This window comes from Nilaparvata lugens, chromosome 3, assembly GCF_014356525.2.
Source record: "Nilaparvata lugens isolate BPH chromosome 3, ASM1435652v1, whole genome shotgun sequence".
NCBI classification, from domain to species: Eukaryota; Metazoa; Arthropoda; class Insecta; order Hemiptera; family Delphacidae; genus Nilaparvata; species Nilaparvata lugens.
The window spans coordinates 63,655,226-63,675,781 of NC_052506.1; the positions used below are offsets into that span (position 1 = coordinate 63,655,226).

The 20,556-nt window shown below is 35.7% G+C and overlaps 1 protein-coding gene across 2 annotated transcripts in view; it reads left to right on the forward strand.

The window, feature by feature from the left end:
- The window catches only part of LOC120350533 (limbic system-associated membrane protein-like), a 330,692-nt gene extending 310,369 nt beyond the window's left edge, over nt 1–20,323 (forward strand). The window contains exons 7-12 of one of the 2 annotated variants that reach the window (XM_039424313.1): nt 4,354–4,528; nt 5,382–5,575; nt 11,714–11,933; nt 13,769–13,813; nt 14,591–14,712; nt 17,311–19,842. In XM_039424313.1, coding sequence (XP_039280247.1) covers nt 4,354–4,528; nt 5,382–5,575; nt 11,714–11,933; nt 13,769–13,813; nt 14,591–14,706 — 750 coding nt within the window. In that variant the 3' untranslated portion in view covers nt 14,707–14,712; nt 17,311–19,842. Of the gene's footprint in view, nt 1–4,353; nt 4,529–5,381; nt 5,576–11,710; nt 11,934–13,768; nt 13,814–14,590; nt 14,713–17,310 lie in introns of both variants that reach the window. The other variant, XM_039424312.1, reaches the window with a different exon arrangement.
- Nucleotides 20,324–20,556: the final 233 nt, after the last annotated feature.

Here is a 20,556-nt window from a genome sequence, read left to right on the forward strand (position 1 = left end):
ATTAGTTCAAATACTCGGCTATTCAGCTTCATTCCCCATTGTCATGATCATCAGTTGCGTGCACTGTCTCATCTTAAAAACCTGAGGGCATTTTTCTTTTTCTCTTGAAGTAGTAATATAATTGGAAAGAGATCATTCTTCTAACGTCTTGTATTGCATTATCAATCAACAACTGCTACTTTTTTCATCGAGTTTTGACACTGAAATGACGACTTGTGAACTTTATTTATTGTAAAAATAATATAAAATATTCACTCACTGACTGGAGCATGCTTTTGAATCGCACGGGATTCCTTCCCTTTCAATCATTTTCCCCTTCCAATTTACTTGAACCTTACGTACCAATAATTTGGAATTAGTTTCTAAATCCTTCATCCTATCATTCTCGATTTTAGAAGTAGAGACATATCATTGGAATATTGATTTCATTCATAGAGGGATAGAAACTGATTATTATTGGACAGCTGTACGATTGAGACAGTTTCCAACAGATTGTAAGTTGTATTTACGGATGGACGGTCCAGATTTGATTCCATTCTCAATGCTACTCTATAATGACAACACTCAACGTTAAGACGTGATGCATTTCGCACTGGGAAGGGAGTAATGATTCCCACTACGCTCTCTTACCATTGGCAACCTACACAACATTCCTAACTTGAATTGCTCTTCCAAGCACTGTAAGGAGTTGAAGATGGGAAAAGTAGGTGGATACTTGGAATCTTGAGATTTTTATTTTGCTGAGAACACAAGCTCGGCCCGGGGGCGGAAACATTTCGGAAGCCTGCGATATTTATTTACTGCCGGCAGTAAATATTTCCTATTTATTTATCTGTCCATTAGAGCTGGTAGCAGCCCGATTCAAGCACCAGAAATGGTCGAGCTCTTCTGCTAATAGCCGCCGGACTCCTCGGCAAAGTTATCGCTGCACTAAATGAAAGAGAATTTATTTTTCAAAAGAAGGCTTCGAATCAACCCCTCACCATCCGCAAACACCCAGCATGTAACTTATTCAGCGGGTTGTAATGTTGTGCTCGTGACGTCAGCGCGTACCGCTTTAACAGCCTCAAGCTCTTCTCATTCTCACTGCGTCTCCTCACTGCGATATTTTTCGCCCAGGTCTTCTAATAGTGAGACGTAATCAGGCGTGTGCTTTCTCCTATGCCACCAACGCCTTAATTCATCCCTGGCAGTTGCAACCCTTTTCCCATCCACTATTTCTTTGTTCCTCATTTAAGCTCCCTTTTCTTTTGTCTCTCACATGTTGAAAAGTTGACCTACACGTGCTTTCTTGACACTCCCAAAGTCACGGAATGAGCTTCTGAAGTTGATTGATAATTCATTATTGTCAACGATCTGTGAAGTATGGGGAATAATATTGACTGGTTGAACCCAAAATAATTGAACTCATATTGTGGACATTCATGTTCTCAATGGAACAAAAAATAAAAAAACTCGTCTCTATTGAGAATTCAAACCTTCAAGCTCAAACCTCTATCATTATGATGTATTGTAACTAAGAAAACCTTATTCATACTCTTATTGATCTTCTGAAAAAATTTTCAAGGTGGAGATTCCCGAGCTTAGTGAGTCGTCTACACGGATCTTGATAAGTGTGAAAAAATGCTATTGAAAAGTGATATTTTATTTTCTGGTGCCTTATAAGGGATAAAATTCGATTACTCTATTCACTGAGGTTCTATTCTCAATGTTATAATGCACTTTGCTATATTTGCAGTAGAATGTAACCTCACAGAAGTGCTTCAACTAAGGTTTCGAAGAATATCATATTAAACAACTTCCTCTTTTATAGACTCCATTATTTCAACAGGAGAGTGTACATAATAAAGAAGGAACTTTTTCAATATTCTGAAGTGTCCTAATTCAGCTTCTTTTTATATATCAAGTAGCTGACGACCAACAAGGATGAGTTGCTTCCAACACAGTAGTCCAACTTAATTAGCTCAGCACCAGAATTCGGATGAAATCCTACAATGGAGGCGGCTCGTCTTGTTACAAACGAGTACAATTACGGTGTTTTTTCAGCGCAAAGGACGTCATCACAAAAGAATTTGGAATGAATCGCGGATGTATCTTATTATCATCGCTCATCTCTGTATTCAAACGCGAATGCTGTGCTGTACTATTTCAATTACAATAGGGATTGAGGATAACGAATAAGGGAGTAAGGGGACGAATCAAAACGGGGAGGAGATCGTGATTTTGGTGAGGGCGATGAGAGAATAAAAATGAGAAATGTCTTTGTTGTTGGTGTGGACGCGTCTCATGGTACATGTTACAGCCATAATTATGGTCGGCGTTGAGAAGCTTAGACGGTGCGCTGGCTCGAAATTGGAGAAGTTTGAGGTGGTTTTCAAATTCACGTCAAAGTCAAAGAAGAACAAGGCTGAATAGGCAATGGGGCGAGAAATTTTCTCCAAGACTGCGAGAGAGCCGCTTTTGAAGGGGCTTCCTCTTCAAACTCACCCCACGCTCAATCATACCACTATCGTAATTTCGGTTTCTTCCCCGGAACCGGCGAAACTGATAGGCCACTTTTAGTGATTTTATAAGCTCTCACGTCTTGCTATTCTGCAACACTGTTGTCCTTGAGATGTAACTTTTAGTCATGATTAATTTTGTCTTCGATTAAGTGACATTTTGATAAGAGGTATTAAATTGTTACTGTCTTCGATTAAGTGACATTTTGATAAGAGGTATTAAATTGTTACTGTGAAGTTTACCAGTCTATTCCTTAATCATCAAGATTCAATATTTTATAAAAATATGATATTTGTAGAATATTATTGGAGAAGTTATAATTTATTCTGAAATATATTCTCAAGTTCATTCATTTGAAAGTTTCTTAGATTCAAGTATTAAGGAATTGTCTTATCTCATTGATTAATGGAAATCAATTTCATGATGATATTTCCCCAACCTCATCGATTGACTATTTAATACATCGATGATGATGTATCGATTTGTCTGAAAAATCATTGATGATCCGATTCCAGAAATGAATATACTGTACAGGATACACCTAGTATACTGATTGTCACCAAAATTTAGACGAACGTCCCTAATAAACCAACAAGACAGTGCTGTTGAATAATACAGTAAGAGATGGCCATGCAGCAATCGAATTCGGCCCGTGAACTCGAGAACAGCTCTTTTCTGGGTCTCCAACTAGTTTTGTGAGTTGTGACCATCAAGATGCGAGCGAAAGTACTTGACGAGTGTGCGAGTGTCCACGAATGCCGGATGACGTCACAACGAACATCCAAGAGTGAAGTCTCAATAAGTGATGAAGAGTCCGACATGATGTTGCCGATCCTACGACTTCGAGCTTAATCACATTTGCCAAGCTGGTTCCTTGCATGAGGTTCTTCAACATGTCCCGAATCTATTATTCAACTTGGCGTGATCCATCCGTGTCCAAAATGCTGTTCGTCAACTCCAAAACCAAGAAAGGACGTGAGTCTTGGACCTGCTCAAGTTGAGTGTGCTTTCTCACGCATAACCTGCCCCATTCAAATGTTAGTTTCTTATCTGACTTGATGTTCATGTCATTATGAATGATGGATAACGTCCCAGCTGGCATTATTCCAGGGTTCCTCGTTTCATAGATGAACAGAGACAATTTTACAATACATGATGTTATAGGTAGATCAATAAAACAAGAAGAGTACCAAAACAGCAATCTTGTGCAAGTCTGTGGTGATATTCACTTTAAACTGTCAGCATTGAATCGATAAAATGATAACGAATAAGAATAATAAGGAAGCATTGGTTAAACGAAGATCATTGATGTTATTCATTAGGAATACTGAAAATTTCAAGTGGAACTCATTGTAGAATCCTAAACTATTGAAATCAGCTACACTTTTAGGGCCGTTTGCAATGATGGCTTATGGCTGATGGCTTATCCTCAAAATGAAGAACAGTGTCACAAAAGAGACTTGAAATGGAATTAATCCAGTTTAAAATTAAATTTTTTTAAATTGTGCAAATGGCACTAACAGTAAATCATTATATTGATTGGGGAAATGTAAGTTTTATCATATTTGAAATTTTGCGAGGAAGCTTACAAGGATCACCTGCTGAGGGTATAAGTCGCACTCATTTGATATCATAGTTATACCTCAAAAGATCTTGAAAGAGTATTTGGATATTCAATCACCAGGAAATTATTCAGTTTATTATTGCTTATATTTATACTACACTAAATTCTATTCTGTTGATGAATTAATTCAATTTTGGTTTATGCACGAAAAGTTCTATGGTACAGAGATACTACACTAAAGTCTATTCTGTTGATGAATTAATTCAATTTTGGTTTATGTCCGAAAGGTTCTATGGTACAGAGACACGCTACGGCTGGACACCACAGAGAGGCGAATCATGGAGGTGCGAGGCAGCCGACACACTCTAGTCATTGGTCGAGTCCAGGCGTCCGATTTCGGCAACTACAGCTGCGTCGCTGACAACCAGGTCGGCAAGGCACGCGAGTACCTCGAACTTTCAGGTAAGACAATAATCATTCTGAGCGAGTTCTCTATTTTCTCTGCTGCACTGACACACAATATTACGATGTTCGAAATCACTTTCTGGTGATTCAGTACCCGTCTAAGCTATTGGTTTATACATTTCTCATTATCACTTCTATCACTCACGAGCAAGACTGCGGCTCGTATGAGAATTATTACAAAAATAAATTGATTATTATTATCATTATTATTATTATTATCGTATGTTCTTGTCTGTGGTATTATCCTTGATAGAAGATAGAATGAATGGCACTGGTCAGTCTTTAATTGCATTGCTTCATATCACAAAATTAAATTGTCATACGATTTTTCACGTAATTATCTAATACTGTACTCTGTTGTGATGTACTCTTACTAGTGTTGTATAGGTGTTTTAGTAAGTTGTATTTTGTAAAAAGAAAACCTTGCTATGACTGGAGTATAAGATCAAGGAAACAAACTATTCATGTTTCCAAGTGAAATAATGAGAAAATTTTATTTTTATCATGGGACAGTGATAATTTCAGTAAACAAGATCTCCGAAAGCGGTGAGCCATGAGACTATCTTAACAGTAGAGATCTAACACAATTTTCTAATAATTAATAGACCTGGTAGGCCTATACTGTTGAGAAATTCAAGTTTTGGTAGAGATTAGACTACTTCTCAATAATTATTACAGATTTCTACATTGAAGGGCTCATGGAGTAGTATCTGTTGAAATCACCAGATCTTACTCTGAGTCAACAAATCTATATCTGAGTTGAAATCATGTATTTTTAATACACATTTTTTCCACTCAATTAACGATCTATTTACTTATCAATTGATAAATTCTATTGATGTTTCCCTAGGCAAACCAAATCCAGCGGTATTCAGGAGCCACCCGAATGGCAGATTCAAAGACAGCTACAACCTGACTTGGACAGTGACCAGCTACACACCCATTGAGGAATTCAAGCTCTACTTCAGACGTATGCCGACCCCTGTTGTTCCCGGCCAGGTCTCCCAGCCACAATACCAACTGTCCAAGAGACCAATCAGACGGGTAAGCTACTCATTACTCAGTATTTAGGATTTATTTTCATATTATTTTTCTATCAATCCATGTTGACATGTTCTAAGGTTGTATTACAGAGTTATATCTGGAAATATGTAACCTTTTGCTATTATAACACTTTTAAAATTTGAAATGATTAAAGATCTAAAAGATAATTGAGTCTCTATGGAGTAGTGTTGGTTTTCTACCTTGAATGATAAGAAATTGATTATGAAATTCTTAATTGTTAAGGAATAAATTAATTAAACAAATTGGAATAAACAACAAATAATTGTTGATAAAATTCTAAATTTCCCATGAATGAATCAATTCAATGAATCATAATAAACAATAAATACATTCATATAATTTATGTGAATTGTCAATCTCTCAAAGTTACATTGATACTATGAAAATACTCAGTTTGAGTTTACCTTTAATTTTAACTCTCTTGTTACTCTTCAGTCAATGCAATATCAAGTAGGCATTAGCCTCCACCCCTCTACCTCATTTCTACCCTGCACAAGAGCAAGAATGCGAGCCGACGTCTCACTTCCAAGACAAAGGACACAAACTCCCAAGTCGGGCTGTCCTCATTACAGCTTCACTCTTCCAGATCCCACTGTCAGATCACTTCCACTACAACCCTCTTGAACTCTATGACATTCTTGGCAGTAGTTGGAGAGTTTTCCACCAGTTGAGTGGACCAAGAAATTGGGAAAGTTGAAGGGGAAAGATGGATGGATGGAGAAGAGGATGATGATGATAGTGGATGGAGAAGGGAAGAACTACTACGTTGGGAAACCTTCCCTTGCCTGACTCTTGATGTATTCATTAGCCTCAATCTCCCTGGAACAAGAGCTTCCTTCCAACCACCAATTCATCCCTCCACCTCTCTCACAATATCTTCCTCTTTCTCATTCTCACATACTTTGTTTTAACCGCTATCACTCTTTTCATCCCTAATGCCGCTTATTGTTCTACTTTTCCTTTTCGCTTATTTTTGCGTGACTCACGAAGAGCTCTTTATCGAGACCTGTGAAAATTATTTCTTGACCTTCTGATGTAAACTCACTGAATACCAATCAGGTTATTAACTTTATCTAGAATCAACAAGCTTAATGCGCCGCATTTACTATGAAGATAATTAGGTTATTGTAGATATAATTAACCTTCCTCCCAAGAAAAACGGGCATAGGAATATGAGATATAGAAATATTGAGTTTTTCGAACTAACACAAGCAAATTATGGTTGTTCCTGGTTGAATTCAGCATATTTCTTAGAAATACATGAGTTTGTGTTCTAACTTATTGCCCAGACCCAATCCATTTCAGTGCTTCATTTGGAAAATTTCTTCTACATCTACAAGTATAAGTTGGAGTTTCAATCTTTTTCGTTTTGAAGACAGTTCAATGCTGACTCCACAAGCCATCAATAATTTAGAAAGTTCTTAAGTTCTCCTGAAGACATTTTTTCTCCGGACGTATTACGCTCAATAACAGCAGGGATTTATTGCCTGGCAATAAATGGGTGGAAAATGTAAAGTAAATGATACTCTATTACAGTTTTATGGCTTTACTTGCAGTACACGGTTCATTGGAAGTATACTAAAATACACGTTCTGTGGACTACACTCACATAGCTGTTGGATCTCGCTCTACAAATCACCCCTGGTACAGGAAATTGTGCGCTTGAAGGAAATTCGCATCAATCGTTTTGCATCAATGTCTGCAAACTGCAGTGGAGCTTGTTGCTTAGTATTCACTCTAAAGCAACTGAGTAATTTTCATAGAATTGAGATTCTCAATCCATCTTGAGAATACAGTTCAATGAATCTACTTTAAACAATGAGCTGGAAAGAGTGAGAACTTGTAAACAGTGGGAAGTTTTAAAAGACTAGACCCAACTGGCAAAAATGCATAGATGTAATAATTCTCATTTGAACTGAAAAAAATATTCCTTCCTGGAAGTCTGAATATCTCTTTATCCACCCTCCCAAACTCTGTATTTGTTTCTGGGAATAACGTTTATTATAATAAATAGGATGAGTCCAATTAGATAAGTATCATTGATTCAGCTCACGACATTTTCAGAATATCGGAAGTATTGAGCTACAATTTTGTTAGTTGAGAACTATCAAAATGGAATTTGGAATTTCAATCATGGACATTCATTTGGAGGGGAATAAGAATGCTATCTCAAGTGACCTTCTAAAAGTTGTGATATTACCTGAGAAATAAAAATGTTTTTATCGATTTCTGAATCTGACTATAACTAGTTCTCCATGACGATAATCAAAGTAGTAATTTCGAAATAATAATGTTTCAATCTAGATTTATTTGTAATTTCTATAACATGGAATATATTAGTGTGAAGAATTAGAATACAAATATTACTTAAATTGATTTTCATTGAAATTATGTTCGAAATAAAATACTGTACCACAATTTTTATCAGAAATGTTGAGAATCTATATTTTCTCTAAACTTTACAAGATTTTCTTCAGTTTCAAACCATGCTTCATGTGGGAAATGTTTTAAACAACATCGTGAAGTGAGCGATATGGAGTGTAGTCTGAGAACTGCTGCTGCTTCAATCAGAATATTGAATTCGGTGTTATTTCAATAGGAAGAGGAGCATAAAGTTTATAATGGAAGTGGATCTGTATCAATAGTTATTCCACAGTTTTCCGGATTCATCCAGTGGTACCATTGCCATTAAAGCGTGCTCCCATCCTTTAGATATCATTCACCCGCTCTTTCTTAATCTCTATATCTTATTCGACCATCCTCTCTTGCTCTTCCAAATCCTATGTCCCTGCTGCATCAAGAAATCCAAGTCTTGTTTCGAATTTGCTGTAGTCGTCATGATGAGTGAGAGCGATAGGGTGAGTGGAAGAAGTGAAGTGGGGTGACTAATAACGTTGGGTAGAAAAGTTTCTTCTCGGGCGAAGTCAAGTCAACCCTCTCGAGATTGCCGAGCATTGAATTGCAAATCCGGAGCTCTTTTATTCCTTTCTAATTCAATTTGAGGAGCAATAAAGTCACCTTCGTCTCTCCGTCTGATACTACTCTTATTCGATTCAAACCAAGAAATTAAGAAGTAACCGACCTGAAGATTGTTGATTACGTCACCGTGAGAACAATGCTACGAGACAGAATTCATAATTGAATCAGAAGTGAGAATTAGTTGGGTTCGTTGAAGTTATCATTGTTTTAGTTGCGAGAATAATTATCAAACTGATGTGAGAATTTTCTGTTGACTTTTGAGCTTTGACTGTTGTTTTAAAGTCTCTCGTATAAAGTATATTAGTTACAAAGATAACATAAAATACACAAATGAAACTTAATTTGAGAATTCCATTAATGGTTGAAGACTCATCACTTTTAAGATGAAGCAGGTAGGCTACTAGTCTTTTATATTTTATATTTTGGCACAATTAATAAATAAGTATAAGTCACTCATACTTATTGCTATCCATTCAATTATCCTCCCCATTCAACTATATTATCATGATCACAAAATAATGATTCACAGGAAAATATAATATTTGAGCTATAAATATTATAAATAGATGAAAAATATCCGAATAGATTCTCTATAAATTTGTAAAATCAAATTTCATAAATTTTGTCTTCATCAACTCAGCCTCTTTTTGATTCCATTGATAAACATACAACTTGTGCAGAAGATAGTGGAGTAAATTTCATTGGAATAATGAGGGCATCGAAGATAAAATGTTTGTTGGGAGTAGAGGATTTGAAATAAATATCGGGGCACCGAGCTTCGCTCGTTATTTTTTAATTGACTTTTGATGAGCCAAACACAATTCTTTGAAATGATTTGGGAAGTACAAACAGCACAGCCCAAAACTGTTTCTTTCCCGAATTTGTATTTATACACTAAAAATATTCCAGAAAGTAGGTTATGTTCCATACACTTCAATTCAGGTTCAATTTTCTGTTCAAACATTTGAAAACAAAAAAATTATTATTTAGATTATAAAATACAAACCAAATTAAATAACAAAATAACACTCACTAACTTAATTACTTGAAATTCTCAAATAATGATCAACTTTGAAAATTATGATATACTCTAGTTTAAAGGATTATCATGTCATGTCAACAAATCAGATTATGTTGATCAAATCGATTGAATTGTCTAGCTAGATAAAATTTCTCGCTAATTGATTATGATTACACAGCTGGAAATAAATATGTCTCTCTCCCACACAGGTACACGCATCTTCTGTTATCGAGAGACGACGAAATTATAATCTGTTTTCCAAGGATGAATTATCCTTTTAATGTCGTTCAGCGAGTTTTCCAAAGAATGAGACCTAGTGCAATCAAATCTTTATATCATAAACCTACTATGTTCCAAATTCCGTGAGAATCGTTAGAGCCGTTTTCATGATCCGTAAAACATAAATAACCAGATATAAAAATAACCAGATATATACAGAAATTGCTCGCTCAATATAATAGGATTAGCAGACGCGACTCTTCATAGTCACTGAAAATAAATGCAACAAAATATAATATACAATAGAATCATCATCCAAAGGATAAAGCTTGTCCAATTAAAATCTTCTTGGCAGCAGAAAAGGGAGTGTATTTATGGTAGGTCTATCTGGTTCCCGATGACTCTGAGAGAAGTCCAAAAAATAATATTTTCTTGTTTCAATCCACTTTCAGATTATTGGATTGTAAAATCACGTACCAAAGTGTAGAAAACACACAACATGCTGCACCTGCAGATATGATATGTTGGAAGTTTTAATATTGAAATTTTTTTCAGGAACCCTAAAATATGTGCGGGCATAGGTGCTATAATTTCCTCTCTGTTTTTCTGGAGTATGTAATAAGGTGTAGGGGTGTGCAAGTGGAAACACCAACTCTGAACCGAGTTATCATTGTGAAATTGCTTTTCGTTCCATACAAGGTTACGTCGTTTTTACAGCCAGACTTCGATCCCCCAGTGCTTGTTTTCCGAAGGAGTGTTGAGGTGGAAGAGTGGTGGGTCGAAGGGGGTGGGTGGTGAAAATGAGTAGTGATCTTTGAAAAGGTGGATGGGGGAGTTCTGGTTCATGGGTGAGAGGTGTAGAGGCATGTTAGCAAGATATTAAATATCAATTTAGCTTGCTGTAAGGGTTGTTATTAATGAAGTAGTGTAGTAACACTGTCCCAGCATCCCCCTTCCTATATTTTCGGTTAGTGTAGGAGATGGAGGACGTTTTCACCAACGGGGTATGTTGCACCGCGTGTGCCTAATGTTACCCTTCTTCCTACATGCACCCAAAACGTATAACTCACTCAGAACATCCTGTTTAACCTTGCTCATTTCCTCCGGTGCCAGAACCCTGGCTACGAATCTGCCGTGCATATCAAGTTCGACTATCTCCCTCCTCAACGCGTTTTTCTTATTTCATATGCTGAAAAGAGTGTTCGCTGCCATTATTCAACACACAAGGCTGCGACGTTCCTTCTTCCTTGGTAATATGGAAATAATTCCTTCTTCAAGACTTGTTTTCAATTTCCATGAAAGCTATTATATGCTGTAATAGTCTAAGAACGCCTAATGGATGGGCGGATGGGCTCAATCCAAAAAAGCATTCACATTAGTATAGTTTTCTGGTTAATGAAGTGATTAAGAATAGGGATAGGAATGCCAGACAACTGTGTGAATTACGAATGACTCGGATCATTGAATTTTCCACCAAATTGGAATATCATTCCACCATAACTTCTAAATCAGTTTCTCTTGCAATGGAGGCCATAAGAGAGGTTATAACAGCCTTCCTACCAAATCATATATTTTTCTCCATTTCAACAATAGAGTCGCGATCAAGAGGATGCTGTCATATTTGTATTCGACTCAATGCGATTTATTCAGGAGCATTCTGCATTTCTCTCTCTTGAAAAGAGACATTTTGCATAGGAAATGAACTTTCAGCATATGAATTACATGATGTACATGTGGAATCCCACTGAATCAGAACATTTATGTGAATACTCTTCATGGATCACATTACTCCACTAATCTATCCCTAATTAGAACATCCTGAAACTCTATGCTTATGTTGGATCCAGTAATAAGAGATATTGTTTACAATTGGATATTTTGTTGTGTTTCGACAGCAGAATGACTCTTGGTCGATAGGCAGCAACGGACTGCGGGCTCTGGACGAATGGAACGACGTGATTCTGCCTGCGGCGCCCAGTGAGCAGTACACCCAGCAGATGTCTTATATGATCCGCAACCTGGAACCAGCTCTTCACTACGAGGCCCGAGTGCAGGCCAAGAATAGGTTTGGATGGAGTCACATTTCTGACACTTTCCACTTTTCGACCAGAGGAGAAGGTAAACAGATTCTCCATCAATAAAATATCTATCCGTGATACACATGAACATTCCAATAAATTGTCAAGTTCCTTTCTATCAATGAGTATAATTATTATAGAAGTATCGAATTCAGAAGAATTTTCAACTTGTTGCTCCTCCTCTTTATAATATCAGGAACTCATCAGGCTTTCATAGACAATGGAATTCGAACTTCACATCTTTTTCAAACTTTCACAAACTATCATCTCAATTTCATATTCAAATAGAGTGTCTAAAAAATATATATACGATCGAATATGAACGTTCTCTGTGAAGGAATTTTGGATAATGACATAGCTCAACATTTCCATCGAAAATTTCTTCTCTTTGCCTCATAACCAATGAGCATGAGTTGTGTGTTGGGGTCCTCAGTAATGAGAGGGAACAGTTATTCAGTAAGATTCACTTTGTACTGACATCTGACATCATTGGTTATACATGGTATTCGTAATGAATTCTGACAGTCTGATGTGAATTCCACTATAGAGTGCAAGATCGGTCGAGAATTGTCTATTATAACAATTGCCAGCAAACAACAAGCGTTTGCAAGCAACATACGCCTCAACCAGGAACTATTCAGAAGGATAGAAGCCATTTGTTTTGGAGCGAGCTCATCTCGCCCTTCCCCCCACTCATACCTAACCAACCCTTCACCATCGTACTTCAGGCCGAAATTCTCATCCAAAACAAACTTTCAAGCTTATAATTTCAGCGTGTATGATGAGACTCATTAGCATACCTATCCTAAACAAAATAAGCAAACTGCTCTAGACTACATTAAATTCTTAATAAGTATACAGATAACGAATAAGAATCTCTCTCGCTCACGATCTCTTTGTTCAAATTTTGTCTGCTCACTCTCTCTCTCTCTCTCTCTCTCTCTCCTATACACTTCCTTCATGATTAAGAAAGTTGTTGAAATGAGAAAGCTTGATAATATGAGGAAAGCAGACACTTATTCAGCTCCCAACAATAATCTCTTAGCATGCTTTGTCTATTGAGATAGAAACTTTAAATATCTTCCTCAGCAGCTTGGAGCTTCGTTATTTATTCTGTGGAGTTTTGAGGATTGTTTCTATCGATAGAGATCTGTATTAATCAAGTACTTGATATTGGTCTCTTACGAACCATGAAGAAATCATAATTTTTCATAATTAATTGAAGAGTTGCTGATTGGAATGTTCTGGTTTCATATAATCGAATGGATAGGAATACTTATAATTTATGCTACATAACCAAGCCCTATCCATTTATGTAAGATTGAGAAATAAAAATTACCCACTGCAAGTGCAATCATGATATTCTACATCATATTCTTCATTATTCCACATCATACTTCCAAGGTATTAAAATCAGCCCCATTATAGAATATTGTAAGGGGTGGCCGTAGTCCAGTAATGTGGACGCAGGCTTTGTAAGTCAGATCCTCCCAGGACAGCCTAGATAGTTTTCTCGAGCCGCTCCCGTAAAATCGACACATAAAGTGATTGGACCCGGCTGTCTGAAAACAGCTGTTGTTCACTCATATCAGAGGCCCTGAAATTGATAAACTGCGACCTGAAAACTCTCATACTACACCCGAGCCAGCCATGCTGGCTATTTATAGGCTATTTACTCGTATTTATTTGCGTTTGAGAGAGTTTTGGTAAGATAACTTGACCTTCTTTTTCATACATCGCAAGGGAAACTCTGTAGAAAACTCGTATGAAACACAGATATCACCCCTCAGACTACTAGCACCTTCCTAGAATAATATGACTTGACTCTCAGTTCTCATTTTCATGAATATGATTCGATAAATTTATATTTTCCAGAATCTAACTATTTGGAACCGTCACCAGAGCCAGCAGTCTTTTCAGGTGAGAACCATCAGTGTCATTCCATTGAGAACTTGGTAGACTATTCAACATACTATTCTCATAATATGTTCTAACCACAGATCTAATCTCACATGCTATAACACAGATCTGTTTACTTAGTCCATGGTTCTATAGTCCTTACAAATTTATTACTTCAGACTTGGAGGAATATGCAGCGCAGAGAAATGGAGAGAGATCAGCCAATGAAGGTGATTTATAGAGTCATAGGTAGAAGCGCAGTTGCCAATTTTTCAGTCGTCTGACTGCTTCCAGTCAGGAAAGTTCACATGTGTAGCATGAGCACATGAACAGTCACTAGAAGTTGGAGAACGCTGGCCGCTTCAAAACGACAACATCGCGCCTCTGTATCCCTCCCGCTGCGCATGTCCATCCCAAGTAAGAAGTAATTCTGCACGGAGTGTAAACTACTGTGCTGTGAGTATAAATGGCCTACATGAGTTTTACGTTGGTGACAGTCAATTCATAAACTTCAAATGTATTATCAGTGTTTTCAACTACTCCATGAGCATTAAGTTCGCTGAGAATAAATTACTCCAATGTTTGGAATGGAATGAAGAAATGAATTTTTCAATTAATACATGTTGGATTTCATAATCTATTTTTCCAATTCATGTTTACTTTGTGGAGATTGAACTCTCATGATTCATGGGCTCAACCATAGCGATTTGAACTCTCAACTTCAAGTTCTCCCTTCCCTAGAACATAGAATCTTCATGCCTTTTGTTTGTTGACAACTAGTCTTTTCCTCTTTCGTAGATCCTGAGATGAGGGACATGGGAGTGAGAGTCATGGGTCGAGGAGCAGTTCAGTCTTCTGCCTTAGCCTGCCAGTTCCTAACTTTAGCGAGCCTCCTTTTCCTGGCCTTCTTATAAATACAGGTAAGATAAAAAAATGAATTCTTTCATAAAACAAGAGTTGTATTTTTTGTGCAACGAAAACATCATCTTATGAGATGAGAATTGTTACAGAAGTGAACTTCATTATGATCAAGAAGATAGAAGATACGATAGAGATAGTATGATAGACATAAGATTAAATGTATCGTGAATATATTTATTGGTGTAATTTTACCCACATCTAATTCATACTCCTGCATAGCAATTACACAGTCTGTTATAAGTTTCTTACATTTTTTTAGAATAAGGATGATGACTATTGTATGATATAATCTCATCTTAAATCGATATTACAGAAATACAATTGATTTTATGGCGATTTCACAAACTTTTAACATTCAATTTCAATATCCGATTCATCTGCGTCGAGAGAATTTCACTCCTGATGGAGCTTCAATCACTATCAACATGATGTAATTAATTTATGTGAATGAATCGTGAAACAGACAGCCACAAATCTCTTCCCGCTTCAACCAGATTTGATTGATATCATTGTTTGTAATTCAATTAATTAGATCGATATATTAACAGTATATATATTTTTCCTCAATATCAATACAGGAACAACTCTGCTGCTTTATTGCAGAGGCTAAAATTGTAGGCTACTAGAAATCTTTGAGTGGCTGTCGAAATGCAATGGAGTAGCAACAACGAAGGCGTTAAAGTATCGATTGCAAGGCTATAATACCCAGTGGTGAATTAGCAGTACAGTCTAACGTTACTATAACTCAGTTGCAACACTGAGTTTGACATTGCAATGGGCTCACAAACTGTCAGAGGCACAACAGTCTCGTATATAGAAGCAAATAGAAGTCGCTTCAGGCGGACTCAGGAATCTGAATCTATTGCTATTTACCGTCCTCTGTATCGATTTCATCCGCTGGAAGCATATTATTATACCAAGTCCTAAACAGAGGTATTACAGTATGTTATAATACGTGATGTGTAGTGCAAAATGTCGTCCATATAATATGGTATCAGTCATTGGATTGATGATAGAATACACAGACCTACATCAACTGTATATCAAACAAATTGATAACACAAATTCTATAATTAGTATATAGCCTACAATCCGAATGAATTGACAATCAAGATTGATAATCTAATTTTGACACGCATTCCATTCTCAAGAATTGAATATATTTGTAGAAAATCTACTAAATTCATTACAATACAATTCCTACATAATTATACAGCATAAACTAGATAAAATACTACATAAAAAACAACAACAAAAAATCTGGTGTCTACACTCACACAACTTTCCTTGCCGTTAAGAAAATTGATCACCTGACGCTAGTGTACTCGCGCATCTCAAGTCTACTATTCAAATATATGAGACAGCTGGTGATAGGTCAATAACGCTGGAAACACACTATATCTGCTATCTCTTCGTAGTGAATGATTTAATAGAACCAACAGTTGCCAACAGTTTGCAATTTAATAATCACATTTTCTCGGATTTCAAGCTTATTTTCAATTCTAGGTGGAAATGTTACTCGACATTAATTGCAGAGATTTTCATGCTCAATCTTTTCCACTTGAAATTTTTTGTTTAAATTCTATATGAAGGCTGATAATTGAGAATCTAAAATCAAACTTTGCATAGATGGGGCAAAGCTCCTGAAATTTTTACAGATATAGGACTTGTTGCAATTGATAGAGCTTATCAATGACTATTCCAGGTTTAAATTTTATCAAAATCGTTGGAGCCGTTTTCGAGAAAATCGCGAAAAACCCTGTTTTTGACAACATTTTTGCCATTTTAGCCGCCATCTTGGATTGCATTTGATCGAAATTGTTCGTGTCGGATCCTTATAGTGTAAGGACCTCACGTTCCAAATTTCAAATCATTCCGTTCACTGGGAGATGAGATATCGTGTACACAGACGCACATACACTCATACACACACACACACACACACACACACCACACACACACACACACCACACACACACACACCACACACACACCACACACACACACACACACACACACACACACACACATACATACATACAGACCAATACCCAAAAACCACTTTTTGGACTCAGGGGACCTTGAAACGTATAGAAATTTAGAAATTGGGGTACCTTAATATTTTTCGGAAAGCAATACTTTCCTTACCTATGGTAATAGGGCAAGGAAAGTAATACACGATCGCTGTGGTAGAAAAATGCAAATACTTATTATATTTTATTATTTGGTTGATTAACTGTAACATTACGAATCTATCATCTTAGAATTGATTCTTGTCTGATTATGATTAGGCTCAAGGATCATTACGATCAAGCGATAGATTACAATGGAAAGATATAGAAATGCGAAAAAAATATTCTCGGCACTATCAACCATACAATTTTTTTAGGAATAGCGGAAAATAACCTTCAATAATGATTGATAATAATCAAAGTATCCATTATGACTTTATAAAGATTTTCAATTTGTATTATTGTTTCAAAAAGACGATTAGATGATTTCAGATAATTAGACCTTCCCAATAAAGTATCTACTGAGATGTATTGTTCAAATTGATAATATTTTCCAAAACCAAACATATTTTTTTGTGATTACAGGTAATTTGAAGTACCAGACAAGCAAGCATCGCATCACATGAATGGTGCTTGGGAACAAAGACTGCTTTTGATGTGCTGTACATAGGATCCTGGAGGAATATAGAATGTTGCTACTCAGAATCTGAAATTTGGGAGAGAGAAAAGGCGATGACGCATCCTGTCCAACAGAAGATTGCTGCCACGTGCCATGTCCTGTCAACTGTCATCCACATCCTCCATATATATTTTATTATCAGAGCAAGGATTGAGGATGTGATCATTACGTTCCAGTAAAAACAATGAAAAAATTGTGTATAACTGTGCATATGTGTATAATCTTCAGTGTATGAATGTTGTTGAGTCCTTGTATAATGTTTTGTAATTGCTTCATAAATGTGTTGAAAATATTATAAGAATAACAACTATTGTGACTATTATCTATGAGTGTTAGATATGGATCGATGTTTAAGGAACCCTTTTTTATATAAAATATGTAAATACTATAAATAACGATATACCTCTCTATCCATAAATGTTTGTACGTGTATGTTCGATTGTTGCAGAATGTTAGCTTATAAATAATGATATGTGCGTTTTAACTTATAAAATTATAATAATTGTATTTTATCAATACGTAATTTGACGAGAACTCACATGACTCTCTCCATCTATTTTCATTTTTCAAACACTACTTGCTTTGTTCAAGCCTGAATAGAATCAAATAGTTTCGATCAAGGATGAATGAATGGGTTTGAAGCGAAATAGGTCCATTTAGTTGAACTATGAATAATTTGCAGAAACCGGTTCATGACAAAACAAGCTTATACTCATTATCAATGAGTTAACGTGTATCATGTTCCATAATAATTTCAAAGTAGAAAGCTTACATTTCTTATCAGCTGAACTCTGGATGAACTGGAAACAGTAAATGCAACTGTCAACTGACGAGTTCTCTCCTTAGAACTTCATTATTCCAAATTATTCATTAGAACTATTTATTGACTTTATTTCCTGCCTATTCCACCCATCATGCAATCATTTTGGTCCATTCCTTCATTACCCATTCTCATTTCTCGATACAGATCAATATAATATTATAATACATTATTCATTTATCAGTTTAGTTGTATAATTTCACATCAAGAATATTTTGAATATTTACATAAATTGTAACGCCATTTCATAACGTTTTATTAGATTAAAATTGGGGCCAAAGCATCATTTGCATTTATTTAAGACGATCACCTCAATATTGCTTAGAGAATTGAATCCTTAAACTAGATGATTGTTCTGTATTATTAATATGAGTGAATCAATGAATCATATTTGTACTCAATTTTATTAGCCATTTTGTAAATATTTGAAGTTCTCATGGAATTCAGAATTCATCCTCAACGACATCTGAGAAGCCTTTTCTATAATGTAGTATTTTTAGTTGAACTCTTTATTGTCCAATATCCTGCCGCCAAAAATAGAAGTTGATTCTATTCATCCCAACTCATCTCATTTTCATAAATAATGTATCGATGTTTGTTCTTCAGTACCCTAGTTACCACTTTCCTTGATTATATCTTATTATATTATTCTCATTTATGAATATAATGTCTTGCTTGTATACTTATTGAATGTATAAGATTTTAGTGTTATCACTTATGCACATTACATTATAAAATGAGATTTTATCAATGAATGTCTATCGATAATATTATCAAGTATTAGTTGATTAGAATATTGCTTATATAGGTTAGGTTTTTATAATGTACAGTACCGGTATGTAAGCTACTCATTCTTGAAAATATTTTCCCATCGCCTTCTTTCCAAATGGAAATTGTTCAACTTTGAAAATGAATTGGCTACTACCCTGGTGATGGGGTCACTTTGTATCACTGAAGTTTCCTTCTCTGTCATACATTTCCATCCTAGATGTAGGCCTACTGCATATTGATCAAGACTATAACTTGATTATGCATCATGTATCTTTCCTGAATTCTGTTGTTGACAATTTTAAAAAGAGCTTAATAGGGTTCTCTAAGAATTGAGCATGGTATTTTCTAAGAATGCGGTTTGATCACAGTGTAAGAAGATGATTTAAGAAGATCTCCAAAATATGATATTCAGGCTCAGGCTAGAAATTCAAACGAATTGAAGAATAATTATGTGTTATTGATTCTTCAACTATTTATCTGGCTTCTAGCCAATACCAAAACTGTGATTCATTTTTATGGTAGTCAGTTTAGAATAAGTAACTTGACATATTAGTACCCTGAGCTATAATGTTATTTTTAAAGCTTGATGTTGAATCTACAGAAGAGAGCTGCTATAGGCTATATATTCGAATCTTGTAAGAATGAGTAATTGCAGTGTGATTATGGATTTCAGATAACATGAACTATTTGTCGATGTGATGTCAATTCTAGTTTTACTTACTGGCTGGAAAAAAACTAATTTGTGCTATAAAATTCGTAGATGCTTTGTCATCCAAATGAGATAATTATAAAAAAAATCCATCCCTCAAAGGAAGTAAAAGCATTTTGTTCATATCTATAAGAATAACACACAGAATGACAATCATTCTCATCTTTTCCTCATTATGACTCAAATGGAATGAAATTGAAATATATAAACATTTTTCTGAAACAAAAACTAAACTTCCTCAGTTTTTTTGGCAAGAAAAACTGTTGTTATTCGAGTTTTTATTGTTAACAGAATGAATTGACTCACTGACTGACACCTTTATTGCACGCAGATCTGAATAATGATGTTAATCTAGACCTGTTAGTTGGTAGATTAGAAGAGTAACTTATCTGTTGCACAAAATTTTAGCTTGTCACAATATTGATCAGTATCAGAAGACTATTTCTGTGTTTCCATGAACGTCTATTATTTTTGTAAAAAAAACAGTGGATTCGCACCATGAGGATTGATAAGATAATATATGCTACAGATGGATACGTAAACTAAATGTATCAAATATGGAAAGAAAATGCATGAATTAGGTTTTGTAAGATGAATAAATAATATTGATGAGTGGAAAGTGAAATCTTCATTTGAGATGTCTCCCTGATAACACGAAACATCCATAGTGACTACTCTGTTCTCTCATCCTGTCAAATGCTCATGTCATTAAGAATGACAATGTCCATGATAGAAATACAGGAATCATCCGTGATCCAGGTGTTTGGGCAATGGATTATGGAGAACTTGGAATGACAGTCATTTTTGAATGAATCTATAAATTTTCTTGTGTGTACCTTGAATGTTCCCATT